The 14,176-nt window shown below is 41.7% G+C and overlaps 1 protein-coding gene across 4 annotated transcripts in view; it reads left to right on the top strand.

Annotated features, from left to right (window-relative positions):
• TENM4 (teneurin transmembrane protein 4) overlaps positions 1 to 14,176 on the top strand; it is a 1,150,563-nt gene that overhangs the window by 870,633 nt on the left and 265,754 nt on the right. For all 4 annotated transcript variants that reach the window (XM_033948175.1, XM_033948174.1, XM_033948172.1 and 1 more), the window contains one exon: positions 1,653 to 1,863. In XM_033948175.1, the coding sequence (XP_033804066.1) occupies positions 1,653 to 1,863 (211 nt within the window). The remainder of the gene's footprint in view (positions 1 to 1,652; positions 1,864 to 14,176) is intronic.

Genomic DNA, 14,176 nt, shown 5'->3' with positions numbered 1-14,176 from the left:
TGGATTTTTGCCAGGTACTTGGGACCTGGGTTGGTCACTGTTGGAAACAGGATACTGGCCTTGATGGACCTTCGGTCTGTCCCAGTATGACAATTCTTATGTGGTTTTGATTCTACCTGCTCTGCTTACTGTGTTAAGATCATGTGGAAGGCAGGTTAACTGATTTTGACAAAGGGCTATTGTTTTTTGATCAAAATAGGATAGTACCGTATGATGCCAGCTGACTTAAATAATATAATGACTTCAAAGGGTTAAATTGTGAAAAAGACCATGGAAAATTGTGGACTTTATTACCAACATTTTTCTGGAAGTGTAGTTAAGTTTCTCAGCGTTCGGTTGAGAATTTTAGCTCACGCTACATTTCAAATCGTTTATTAGTTCCCACTATACTGTTCTTTTTGGAAAACAAATCAGAGCAGTTTACAGACCAGCTAAAAAAGCAATAATAAAAAAAGTAGGAAAAGAATGCCATTAAAATAGTAGCAAAGATTAAAATGAAAAAGTCCAATCCTAACACGTGGCAGATTGGCTCCCCACCCCCTAGTTTGCGTGATTCTTCAGCATATTAGCCGTTTTGCATGATTTTGGAAATGACTCGTTTGGAACATTCATATATTCGATTCCGTGCACTTATGAAGACTTATCTTCTTCAACGTGCTTTCTCTTAAACCAGGGGTGTCCAATGTCGGTCCTCGAGGGCCGCAGTCCAGTCGGGTTTTCAGGATTTCCCCAATGAATATGCATGAGATCTATTTGCATGCACTGCTTTCAATGCATATTCATTGGGGAAATCCTGAAAACCCGACTGGATTGCGGCCCTCGAGGACCGACATTGGACACCCCTGTCTTAAACTGTTAATCAGCAGAGAACACTTTTTGCAGTGATGGACCGTGTATGGTTTTATTTCTTTGTATGAAAGTAGTGTATTGCTATTTTCAAGAAATTAATTAAGACCACTTTGTTCGATAAGTTTATTATTTAATGATAGTTTTATTATTGAAATTCTACTTTACAGATATTTGTATTTTTTACTGTATTATTGTATTTCGCTGATTGTCCAGCTCTTTTTAGTGTAAATCGCCTAGAACTTTTGGTTATGACGGTATAAAAGAATAATGTTGTTGTTATTATATTTAATGACATTCTTTTTTTTAATGTATTTTGTTGTAAACTGCCTTGAATTGTTCTGCAACTAAGGCGGCATATCAAATTTTAATAATCGTTAAATGATAAACGATCCTTTGTTTGCAAAATTAGGTGCAGCTAAACAAGTTAATGCACAAAAGAAATTCACAATGTGATTATACCATGTTCCATGTCATTCTTCATGTGGAACCTTTACAACGCCATTCATTCTTCAGTACATTGGTCTCATTGGGTGCTAAATTGCTCCATTTCCACAGTATAGTACTTTAACTTTTAGACCACGAGTGTCCATCCTCGGCCCTCACCAGGTCATGATTTCCCAAATGAATATGCATGAGATCTGTTTGCATATAATAGTGCATGCAAATCCATTGGGGAAATCCTGAAAGCCCGACCAGATGGCGGCCCTCGAGGACTGACGTTGGACAATCCTGTTCTAGAGTTTAAAAAAAACCCATCTGAAATACATTTTGTAATTTTTATATTATCCTTATGTGCTTCATAGTTTGACTTTGTGGAGCTTCTGGACGGGAGACGTCTGCTTACCCAGGAAGTGAGGAGTCTAGAAGGACCTCAACGGCTACACAGGGGCATTGTTCCGGTGTCCAGTCACGAAACGGGATTTATTCAATACCTGGATACAGGAATCTGGCATCTGGCTTTCTACAATGATGGAAAAGAGTCTGAGGTGGTCTCCTTTCTCACCACAGCCATTGGTAAGTAGTTACTGTCCATAAATGATGTTGTAAGCAAGTCTGACCTCAGTGATGAAATCACTATTAAAGGGAAGGATGATAAGATATGTGAGTGCAGGAGATTATTAGGTCTTTTTTTTTTTAGTTCAATATTTTGCACAAAATACAGAACAATACCTTATAACAAGGGTAGGCAATTCCAGTTCTCGAGAGCCAGAGCCAGGTCAGGTTTTCAGGATATCCACAATAAATATGCATGCGATAGATTTGCATCTCAAGGAGGCAGTGCATGCAAATCCATCTCATACATATTTATTGTGGATATCCTGAAAACCTGACCTGGCTCCGGCTCTCTAGGACCGGAATTGCCTCCCCCTGCCTTTTAGCATGAGTCATATCTATATATCAGGGGTGTCAAAATCCTTCCTCAAGGGCTGCAATTCAGTCGGGTTTTCAGGATTTCCCCAATGAATATGCATGAAATGTATTAGCCTGCAATGAAAGCACTGCATGCAAATAGATCTCATGCATATTCATTGGGGAAATCCTGAAAACCCAACTGGATTGCGGCCCTCGAGGAGGGACCTTGACACCCCTGCTATATATAAAAGAGAGAAAGAAGAAGCATTACAAACAAAAAAACATTTTCTCATTAATACTATCAGGGCTGTGGAGTCGGTAGATAAATGTTCCGACTCTGACTCCTCAGTTTTTTGTACTTCAGACTCCGACTCCAGGTACCCGAAATTTCCTCCGACTCCGACTCCACAGCACTGGTTAATTTTCAGATCGTTAAAATGGAATGTCAAGTTGAGAGAAATGAGCACCACCTTCTTTTTGCTTTTAATTAAGGTTCTAAGGCCGCAGAAGCTGCTCGCAACATTTGTGCTGTGTATATAGTGGGTGCTATAGCTGAAAGAATCGCTCGTGATTGGTATGCCAAGTTCAAAAATGGAGTTGGTAGATAAATGTTCCGACTCCGACTCCTCAGTTTTTTGTACTTCTGACTCCGACTCCAACTCCAGGTACCCGAAATTTCCTCTGACTCCGACTCCGACTCCACAGCCCTGAATACTATCATAAATACAGCAATACCGTATGGATATACACCTCGTTCAAACAAATCATCATGGTTTAACAGGCGCATGACTGTAATATTCCAATGGCTCCCATATTTTATTAAATTTATTTAACGCACTAATCTTTCTGCAGCAACATGTTCAAATTTAGCTGTTATAGAAACAGTATTCCACCAGGTTATATATTTTACCATTGATGCATCCTTCCAATGCTTTAAGATGATTTAAATGGCCAAATTAAGCAGGATTCTTAATAATTTAGAGTGATCATCAGATGTTGGATGCCGAAGCGCAAAATGACCCAATACAATAATATTCAATGTTGGTGGCTCTTTAATTCTCAGCAAGTTACAGACAGTGTCCCAAAACTTTTGCCCAGTAATCACGTATATTATCACAGTACACTTCCCCCTCCCCATTCGCGGTTCCTGCACTCGCGGTTTCATATAATTGCGATTTTTTTCTGGGGAGGGGGAAAATTAAAAAAACAGTCTTAATGTAAAAAAAATCCATCTTTTTTTCCTCCCTGCCACCTTCCCAGCCTTACCTGGTGGTCTAGAGGGTTTTCGGGGCAGGAGCGATCTTCCTACGTCTCCTGCCCCGTGCAGCTCGCCATGAGGAAATGGCTGCTGGGAGTTCCCGTAGTCTCTCGAGACTATGTCGGGAACTCCCTACAGCCATTTCCTGATGGCGATCTGTACGGGGCAGGAGCGTAGGAAGATCGCTCCTGCCCCAAAAGCCCTCTAGACCAGCAGGTAAGGCTGGGAAGGCGGCAGGGAGGTGAGGGGTGGATCAGAGCCGGATAATCGCGGTTTTTCGGCATTTGCGGTCCAGCTCTGCCCGTATTCCCCGCGCATGACGAGGGAGAAGTGTAGTACACTTCCCCCTCTGTATTCGCGGGGGTTAGGGGCAGAGCCGGCCCGTGAAAAATATTCGGGCCGGGTCTGCCCCTAACCCCCGCTTCCCCCGGCTATTTTAAGCCCTGAAAGCCCCCCTTCTTAAGCCTTACCTGGTGGTCTAGCGGGTTTTCAAGCAGGAGCGATCTTCCCACGTTCCTGCCCCGTGCAGATCGTTCACAGGAAATGGCTGCCTTGATCTCCCGTAGTCTCTCGAGCCATTTCCTGTGAGCGATCTGCATGGGGCAGGAGCGTGGGAAGATTGCTCCTGCCCCGAAAACCCGCTAGACCACCAGGTAAGGCTTAAGGGGGGGGCTTAAAATAGCCCCAAAAATTAAGCTGACTTTTTTGCTTTAAAATTGCGAATAAGCGAATCTGAAGATACGGAATTCGCGAATACAGAGGGAAGTGTATAGTGAATGGGTTAAAGTGCCAACCTCTTTTAAACATGACCAGCATATATTTGATGTATCGCTTTTGATTTTATATCATTTATAAGGTGTCCGTATGGCTTTGTGGAACACAAAAAATATGGATTGTTTCATTGCAGCCGATCTTAATGATTTGTAAGATTATTAGGTCTTTAAAAAAAAAAAATCTGATCTTTTGGGTTTGATTTACTTTGGATTTCTTTAGTTCTTTCCCAGCTAAGAATTATTCCATTTTTATTTCCGGGTTGCTTTTGTTTTAAGGCTTTGTTTGGTTTAGCTCCCAAATCTATAATTGAGCTTTTCTCTTTTGCAACCAACAGACATAAGAGAAACTCCCATCTGAATTTTGTTTTTCCGCCTGTTAGAGGATGTAAACTTAAAAAACATCATCAAAATCTTTTTTCTTATCAAGCAGCGTTATGGGGTCAGGATTTAGAACAATTGCTTTTGCTTACTGACACTTATGGGGAATTTAGGAGACATCTAAAAACATCTGTTTTCAAAGTATTTAGGCAGCTAATTCATAAAAATTTTATTTTGCAGTGTTTTGATCATTTTAGTGTCTCTAATGATTGGCTTTTAACTTTTTTAGTTCTATTCAACTTCTTTTATTGGGGTTTTTTTTTTTTTAACTATTGTAAACCGCATAGAACTTTACAGCCTTGCGGTACAGTATATAAACTGACCATTATTATTATCCCAGGACAAGCAGACAGCATATTCTCACTGATGGGTGATGTCACCGTCGGCACCCCGGTACGGACACTTCAAGAACTTGCAAAGTTCTCGATAGCCCGCACCGCGCATGCGCGAGTGCCTTCCCGCCCGACGTAGGCGCACAGTCCCTCAGTTCCTTAATTTCCACGGAGCTAAGAAGTCGCGTTTTCAACGGCTATTGAAAATTTTTCTTTTCACTGCCGTCCCGCTCTTGCGGTTTTCTGACTTTTTCGTCAGTTTCTTCTTTTCTTTTCCTGATAGTTACATTTTTTTTTTTTTAAACAATTATAGTTTATTTTTTTCTTTACCGTTGTCGGTTTTGCCTTGTGGGGCCTTATGGATCAACTTCTTTTATTGTTTTTTTTAACTATTGTAAACCACATAGAACTTTACAGCCTTGCGGTAAATAAACTGATCATTATTATTCTTTGTGCAGTGACTAGGTTAGGGTTGAGGCGGCGGTCTGGCTCTTGCTTCACTCTCTCCAGCTCTTTATTCCTTTAGTTTCCGTCTCAGTTGGAATTTTCTCACCTTGGTTCATGGCACCTGGGGCCTTCATTTGCAAATCCATGAGGGGTTGTCCCCTATTTGGGAGGCTCCTCCCACCCACCCCCAATTTGGCTCAATCGTAATCCTTGATCTTGAGCCACTAATGATAATGATCTGGAATCATTTGAAATGAAAGAGAAAATGCTATTTCAAAAAAAAATAAATAAAGATTCATTTTTGAAAAGCCACAAATGCACTCGTAGTATCAAGATTGCTTAACCCTTTAATTGGCAGATGGTGAAAACGGCTGCTTTGAACGAGAGCACCAGTGCAAAGTAAACAGGCCTTCGGAGATGCCGATCTCCCATAAGAACCATAGAAACACATGTCGCTTCTGAGCAACAAGGCCAAATAAAGGGTTAAGAGAATATTAATTACAGAAACACATAGGAACCCTTTTATTAAGGTGCCTAACTGCTTATGCATGAATTAGCATGCATTAACCACTACTACAGAAGACCACCAACCATTAACTCAGCGTCATACTGGTTATCATGCATAAATTCACGCTGCTCCTTGTGACCCTGAGCAAGTCACTTAACCCCCCCCCCATTGCCCCAGGTACAGTAGATTGTGATCCCATCAGAACAGACAGGGAAAAATGCTTGAGTACCTGAATAAATTCATATAAACTGTTCTGAGCTGTCCTGGGAGAACAGTATAGATAATTGAGTAAATAAATAAAATAAACCTAAATCATTTCCACTTCTATAGCACTGAAAGGCATACCCAGCGCTGTACATTTTAACATTTAATAGACAGTACCTGCTCTGAAGAGCTTACAGTGTAACTCAGACAGACAGACATGACATAGGGTACCAGAGGTTGCTAAAGGCACATTAGACACTTCAAGGACCTGGTTCAGACTGAGCTGGAAGCCTAAAAGAAGCAGGAAACTTGTAGAGGACGACACGGGGACAAAGTTTGTCCTCATCCCCACCCCACTCTCACAGTGCTATAAAATCTCATTCGTACAAAAATGAGCGATGGACTTATTGAACTAAAACCAGTACTGGGCAGACTTGCACGCTCTGTGTCTGTATATGGTTGTTTGGTGGAGGATGGGCTGGGGAGGGCTTCAATGGCTGGGAGGGTGTAGATGGGCTGGAGTAGGTTTTGACGGAGATTTCGGCAGTTGGAACCCAAGCGCAGTACCGGGTAGAGCTTTGGATTCTTGCCCATAAATAGCTAAGAAGAAAAAAATTTAAATTGAATCAGGTTGGGCAGACTGGATGGACCATTCGGGTCTCTATCTGCCGTCATCTACTATGTTACTATGAAAGAGAGAAAGAGAGACAAAGAGAGAGAAAGAGAGAGAGAGAGAAAGAGAGAGAGAGAGAAAGACAAAGAGAGAAAGAAAGAAAGACAGAGAGAGAAAGACAGAGAGAGAGAAAGACAAAGAGAGAGAAAGAGAAAGAAAGACAAAGAAAGAGAAAGACAAAGAGAGAGAAAGAGAAAGACAAAGAGAGAAAGACAGAGAAAGAGAGAGAAAGACAAATAGAGAGAGAAAGAAAGACAGAGAGAGAAAGACAGAGAAAGAAAGACAAATAGAGAAAGAAAGACAGAGAGAAAGACAAAGAGAGAGAGAAAGAAAGAGAGAGTGAAAGAGAAAGACAAAGCGAGAGAAAAAGAGAGAGAAAGAAAGACAAAGAAAGAGAGAGAGAGGTGGTGGAGAGGAAAACAGTGACTGAGTTCAAAGAAGCGTGGGATGAACACAGAGGATCTAGAATCAGAAAATAATATTAAATATTGAACTAAGGCCAGTACTGGGCAGACTTGCACGGTCTGTGTCTGTGTATGGCCGTTTGGTGGAGGATGGGCAGGGGAGGGCTTCAATGGTTGGGAGGGTGTAGATGGGCTGGAGTAGGTTTTAATGGAGATTTCGGCAGTTGAAACCCAAGCACAGTACCGGGTAGAGCTTTGGATTCTTGCCCAGAAATAGCTAAGAAGAAAAAATTTAAATTGAATCAGGTTGGGCAGACTGGATGGACCATTCGGGTCTTTATCTGCCGTCATCTACTATGTTACTATGTTATCAGAAATGATGGCACGAAGAGGGAGCTTGAGTTTGCAGGGACAGGGTGAGGATGAAGTAAACCGTGTCCCTCCCCCCCCCCCCTTCCCGTGTCATTCTTTAGCTGGAAGAAAATATTAAAAGAATGAAGAAGTCAGGTGATCATTTTCATTACAGAGAGCAATTGCATTTTGTTGTTAATAGGTTTTGCACTGATGGGAGAGAAGCTCTCTCTGTACATGACAGTTGCTATAATCTGCTCCAGAACGCTGGAACAGGTGAATCAAAAATGTAGTTCAGAAGATATGGTGATTACCCAATTTAGCCTACCTCGATCCGCAAGAATGAAGGTTAGATTTCCGGCGGGACTTGAAAATAAGAAGGGGAAGAAAAGATGACACATGATCAAGCGGTCACACAAAATAGGATGCTGTGAAAAAGTGCTCAGAAATAATGGATTTCCATGCCGCTGTCAAGACAGACTTATCCCCCAGCTGGCAATTCAGGATGACGTGTACGGAGAAAACGTTAAAAAAAAAAAAAAAAAAAAGGACTTTGAAAATACAGACGAGGGAGGAAGAGTCGCAAACCTCTGCAGATGCATCATTTCAAAGCAAGGGCATATATTTCTCAGTGAAAGCCTTTAATACATAGCCACTGGGGGATATAATTCATCAGGATAAAAATATTGTAAGCTGCCTAGGTTTTTAGGCAGATAATAAATATTTTAAATAAATAAACCTATAAAACGTGACAGGACTAAGCTCAGGTCAGGCTAGGGCGGTGTCTCTCAAAACTTTTTTTTATCTCCGGCAAACTAAATGGAGCAAATGGTTTTCATGGCACAATATAAATGAGCAAAAAAATAACCAACAAATATTCAGAATAAAGCTGCTAATTGTGGAAGGAAACAGGCTGAAAGGCAAGTAACTAACATGGAGAAAAAGACCTCAGTGTTTCAAGGAAACAACCAAGAAACTATATGTTCAGTTATAAACTGCCATACAAAACACATCCCAGGTCAAAAAACTCCATGGAAAAGATTCATAAAGATACAGTTTAAAATACACAAGTTAAACTGCAAAAAAAAAACCAGCAAAAAACTGTAAAAACTTGCACTTATCTTCCATTCATCTCCCACAAGCAGTGGAAATAAATATCCGTTGCTCCAATACGGAACCAGACACACTTTTCAAAGAATGAACTCAGTATTCCCGACAGGCCCTGTTTCGCCAAGTGGCTGCATCAGGGGAATATCTGAAAAGACAAAAAATTAATCAATAATAAAGAATATATAATGCTTAAAGCTTTATAAATGAGGTCATAAAATTGCAAAACCAATGAAAATGAATAAATTTGAGAGTTATTTCTTTAAAGTTCGTTAAGCTATGCACGGGTAATTGTAACAATGGTGAAACTAAAGTAGATAGAATAGAATTGCTAATCAACGTGATGGATTTGAGTGCAAATTAAAACGCGGCTCAATATTTGACAAGCAAACCCGCATTTCATCATCCACCGTCTGCAGTCGTTCTTTCTCGATTTAATTTCTGTCAGATCTCAAAATCCAAGTTTGCAAAGATAAGAAGATCCAAATGGTAGCAAAGCCTTGATTGCTTTCTTGCTCCAGTTAGGCCAGTGGTCTCAAACTCAAGCCCTTTGCAGGGCCACATTTGGTTTTGGAGGTACTTGGAGGGCCTCAGAAAAAATAGTTAATGTCTTATTAAAGAAATGACAATTTTGCATGAGGTTAAACTCTTTATAGTTTATAAATCTTTCTTTTTGGCTAAGTCTTAATAATAATATTGTTATTTATAGCTAAAGAGACAGATGATCAAGAAACTGTTTTATTTTACTTTTGTGATTATGATAAACATACAGAGGGCCTCAAAATAGTACCTGGTGGGCCGCATGTGGCCCCCGGGCCGCGTGTTTGAGACCACTGAGTTAGGATAACTATTGCATTAAAAATAAAACTTACTCGCCGTTAGTTTTCAAGGACCAATCATGTCAAAGAATGATGCTTGTCTGGGCGGTTGTATCCTTACGCACGCAGGCGCTCATAACATTGACAGACTTTTACGTTCACGACACACATATCATCCATTCTAGTGTATACTTATGAAGGGAATTTTAAAAAAATAAAATAAAATTCTGGAATCTCTCGTGACACTCCCAGAATCTCTTTGGGACACACTACTGTGCCGTGGCAAACAGTTTGAGGGACACCGGGCTAGGGCAGGGGTAGGCAATTCCGGTCCTCGAGAGCCGGAGCCAGGTCAGGTTTTCAGGATATCCACAATAAATATGCGTGAGATCGATTTGCATCTCAAGGAGGCAGTGCATACAAATCCATCTCATACATATTCATTGTGGAGATCCTGAAAACCTGACCTGGTTCCGGCTCGCGAGGACCGGAATTGCCTACCCCTGGGCTAGGGTGATCACCTTGCTGTATTTCATAAGGAAAGTGAGTCATTGTTGGATTATCATTTGAAGAACTGAAATAGTACAGTTGAGGAACCAGGACCAGCTCATCAGTTCCTTACAATGAAGATCCAGGTAGTTACTCAGACTCAACTTTTCGGTTCATAGACAACGGCGCGAAAGACAAAGGCGCGCCCAGACAATTGAGCGCAGTGCGGAAGCGTGCGCCGCTCAAAATTACTGTTTTTAGGGGCTCCGACGGGGGGTTTTGTTGGGGAACCCCCCCACTTTACTTAATAGACATCGTGCCGGCGTTATGGGGGGTTTGGGGGGTTGTAACTCTCCACATTTTACTGTAAACTTAACTTTTTCCCTAAAAACAGGGAAAAAGTGAAGTTTTCAGTAAAATGTGGGGGGTTACAACCCCCCAAACTCCCCACAACGCGGCGCGATGTCTATTAAGTAAAGTGTGGGGGGTTCCCCACACACACACCCCCGTCAGAGCCTTAAAAACATTAATTTTGAGCAGCGCGCGCCTCCACGCTGCGCTCAATTGTCTGGGCACGCCTTTGTCCCGGCGCGCTTTTGACCTGACACCCAACTTGTCACGTAATGTCTTACAAATCCTTTGGCAACAGGGGAAAATGTGGCGCAGTGGTTAAAGCTACAGCCTCAGCACCCTGAGGTTGTGGGTTCAAACCCAAGCTGCTCCTTGTGACCCTGGGCAAGTCACTCAGTCCTCCATAGCCCCAGGTATGTTAGATAGATTGTGAGCCCACTGGGACAGATAGCCAGTATATTAAAAAAAAATCCTAATAACTTGAAACTTGAAATAAACTTGAATAAATTATTTTCTGGAAGCAAAAAGTTGCAATAAGAAAATAAATTACATGGATTTAAGCTGTAAGCCACAGAGGAAGAAGTATAGAAAAAAAGGCATTTTGTAAAAAAAAAAAAAAAGTGAGTATAGTTTTCATTCAGTGATATAATTAGTTTGTACTCTTGCAGCTGTGTATGAAAAATCTCTGCTGTGTCGTGTTTCTAGAAAGAACAGAACTCTGTGTTCCCCAGAGGCAGCCAGACAGATCCGTCCCTTTTAAGATATCAAAGTCACATGCCAATGCATCTCAAAGAGCACAGGGAAAGAATTACAAAAACATATTTTATGTATTCATTTCTGGTTTTGATACTGGTTTGCCTAGGAACATAAGAATAGCCATACTGGGTCAGACCAGTGGTCCATCTAGCCCAGTTTCCTGCCTCCAAAGTGGCCAATCCGGGTCACAAGCAGAAACCCAAAGAGTAGCAACATTCTAGAACCCCAAAGAGTAGCGGGGTTCCGGAATCCCAAAGAGTAGCAACATTCTAGAACCCCCAAAGAGTAGCGGGGTTCCGGAATCCCAAAGAGTAGCAACATTCTAGAACCTCAAAGAGTAGCGGGGTTCCGGAATCCCAAAGAGTAGCAACATTCTAGAACCTCAAAGAGTAGCGGGGTTCCGGAATCCCAAAGAGTAGCAACATTCTAGAACCCCCAAAGAGTAGCGGGGTTCCGGAATCCCAAAGAATAGCAACATTCCATGCTACCAATCCCAGGCTTGCCCCATTGATATCTCAATAGCAGACTATAGCCTTGATTCAATAAAAGGCAACTAAAACATAGTGCATGCCAATTTTAAGTTAGACACCATTTATAGAGTTGCACTTAGCAGTGCCTAAAGTAGACTTGAGTGCCAGTAGGCGTCAGAACCTTAGACTTTTCTTGGTCTAAGTTCAAAACAGGCGCCTACAAGCCAAGCACGCCTATGAGCCACCCCAACCATGCCTAGTTTCTGTTAGGTGCCTTGGACTAAGTGCGCATCTGAGAGTGGTAGGTACCTACTGAGTTAGATAGCTACCATTCAAGTCATTTTAATTTAAGCCAGTTCTGAGGTGCAACTTATTTGCTATTGAAGCTGATTAAGTGCGAGGTGCAGTGGTTAAAGCTCAGCACCCTGAGGTTGTGGGTTCAAATCCACGCTGCTCCTTGTGACCCTGGGCAAGTCACTTAATCCCCCCATTGCCCCAGGTACATTAGATAGATTGTGAGCCCACCAGGACAGCCAGGGAAAATTGCTTGAATACCTGAATAAAGTCATGTAAACCGTTCTGAGCTCCCCTGGGAGAACGGTATAGAAAATTGAGTAAATAAATAGTGTGAAAAGTTTCAGCCTCTGATAACTAGAGCTGGTATTGTGATGTCATAATGCCTCATTCCACCAATAAGAGCCAACCTCATCAGTGATGTCACAATGGCTCCATTGTCCTATACTTGGCTCACTTCTACTACATTTTGATTTCTAGAGTGGCGCAGTGGTTAAAGCTACAGCCTCAGCACCCTGAGGTTGTGGATTCAAACCCACGCTGCTCCTTGTGACCCTGGGCAAGTCACTTAATCCCCCATTGCCTCCAGTGTATTAGATAGAGTGTGAGCCCACCAGGACAGACAGGGAAAAATGATTGAATACCTGAATAAAGTCATGTAAACTGTTCTGAGCTCCCCTGGGAGAATGGTACAGAAAATTAAAGAAATAAAATAATTTAGTGCCTAGATTGGCTAAGCGTGCTGATTTAGGCGCCTAACTTTAGGTATCTTTCACAGAATATGGGATTTTAGACTTTTCCTCCAGGAACTTGTACAAACCTTTTTAAATGCAGATATGCTGAATGCTGTTACCACATCCTCCGGTAATGAGTTCCAGAGCTTAACTACATAAGAACATAAGATTAGCCTTACTGGGTCAGACCAATGGTTCATCAAGCCCAGCAGCCTGTTCTCATGGTGGCCAGTCCAGTTCCCTAGTACCTGGCCAAAACCCAAAGAGTAGCAACATTCCATACAGAATCTCAAAGAATAGCAAGATTCCGGAATCCCAGAGAGTAACAAGATTCTAGAATCCCAAAGAGTAGCAACATTCCATACAGAACCTCAAAGAATAGAAAGATTCTGGAATCCCAGAGAGTAACAAGATTCTAGAACCCCAGAGTAGCAACATTCCATGCTACCGATCCAGGGCAAGCAGTGGCTTCCCCCATGTTTTTCCCAATAGCAGACTAGGGACTTTTCCTCAGGAAATTGTCCAAACCTTTCTTAAAACCAGCTACGCTATCCGCTCTTACCACATCCGCTGGCAACGCGTTCCAGAGCTTAACTATTCTCTGAGTGAAAAAAGTAGACCCAATGGAATAAGTTGTAAGATTGTATAATAAATTTTTATTAAATCTATCCTGGAACTTTTTGAACAGACTTCGTATACCCTATGCAATTTATATTCAAGGTGTTGCGTAAGGTTACTCTCTGACTAATGTATGGGGTAACGACTAAGCAATTTGACAAATAATGCAGTCTGGTTACGTAAGGTATACTAAGAATCCGTGAGATTACATAGAGGATTTCTCGAAATATTGTATGGTTATGCAGGGGGTCCTGGATAGGATTTTGATACACTGCATGCAAATCTCTCTCTTGAATATTCATTGTGGATATCCTGAAAGCCCGACTTGGTTGTGGTGCCTCCAGGACCAGATTTGGGAAACACTAATTTAAGGGCTGTCACCCAGTGGCTCTCCATATTAGTCTGAAGAACCAAAAATGCTACTGTTGCCTCTGAGTTTGTGTGTGTCTGTGCATGTGTGTGTGTGCCTGTGAATGTGTCTCTGCATGTGTGTCTGTATGTGTGTTCATATGTGTCTTTGCATATGTATGCGTGTGTCTTTGCATTTGTGTGAGTGTATGTTTGCCTTTGGGTCAGTGTGTCTTTGCATGTTTATGTGTGTGAGTGTGCATGTGTGTGCGTGTGCCTGTGAGTATGTCTCTGCATGTCTGGGTGTGTTCATATGTGTCTTTGCATATGTATGCGTGTGTCTTTGCATTTGTGTGAGTGTATGTTTGCTTTTAGGTCAGTGTGTCTTTGCATGTTTATGTATGTGTGTGTCTTTGCATTTGTGTGAGTGTATGTTTGCTTTTAGGTCAGTGTGTCTTTGCATGTTTATGTATGTGTGTGAGTGTGCATGTGTGTGCGTGTGCCTGTGAGTATGTCTTTGCATATGTATGTGTGTGTCTTTGCATTTGTGTGAGTGTATGTTTGCTTTTAGGTCAGTGTGTCTTTGCATGTTTATGTATGTGTGTGTCTTTGCATTTGTGTGAGTGTATGTTTGCTTTTAGGTCAGTGTGTCTTTGCATGT

Source organism: Geotrypetes seraphini, chromosome 6 (genome assembly GCF_902459505.1).
Source record: "Geotrypetes seraphini chromosome 6, aGeoSer1.1, whole genome shotgun sequence".
NCBI classification, from domain to species: Eukaryota; Metazoa; Chordata; class Amphibia; order Gymnophiona; family Dermophiidae; genus Geotrypetes; species Geotrypetes seraphini.
The sequence above is the reverse complement of the archived record's forward strand: the minus strand, read 5'-3'. Positions and strand labels throughout refer to the sequence as shown.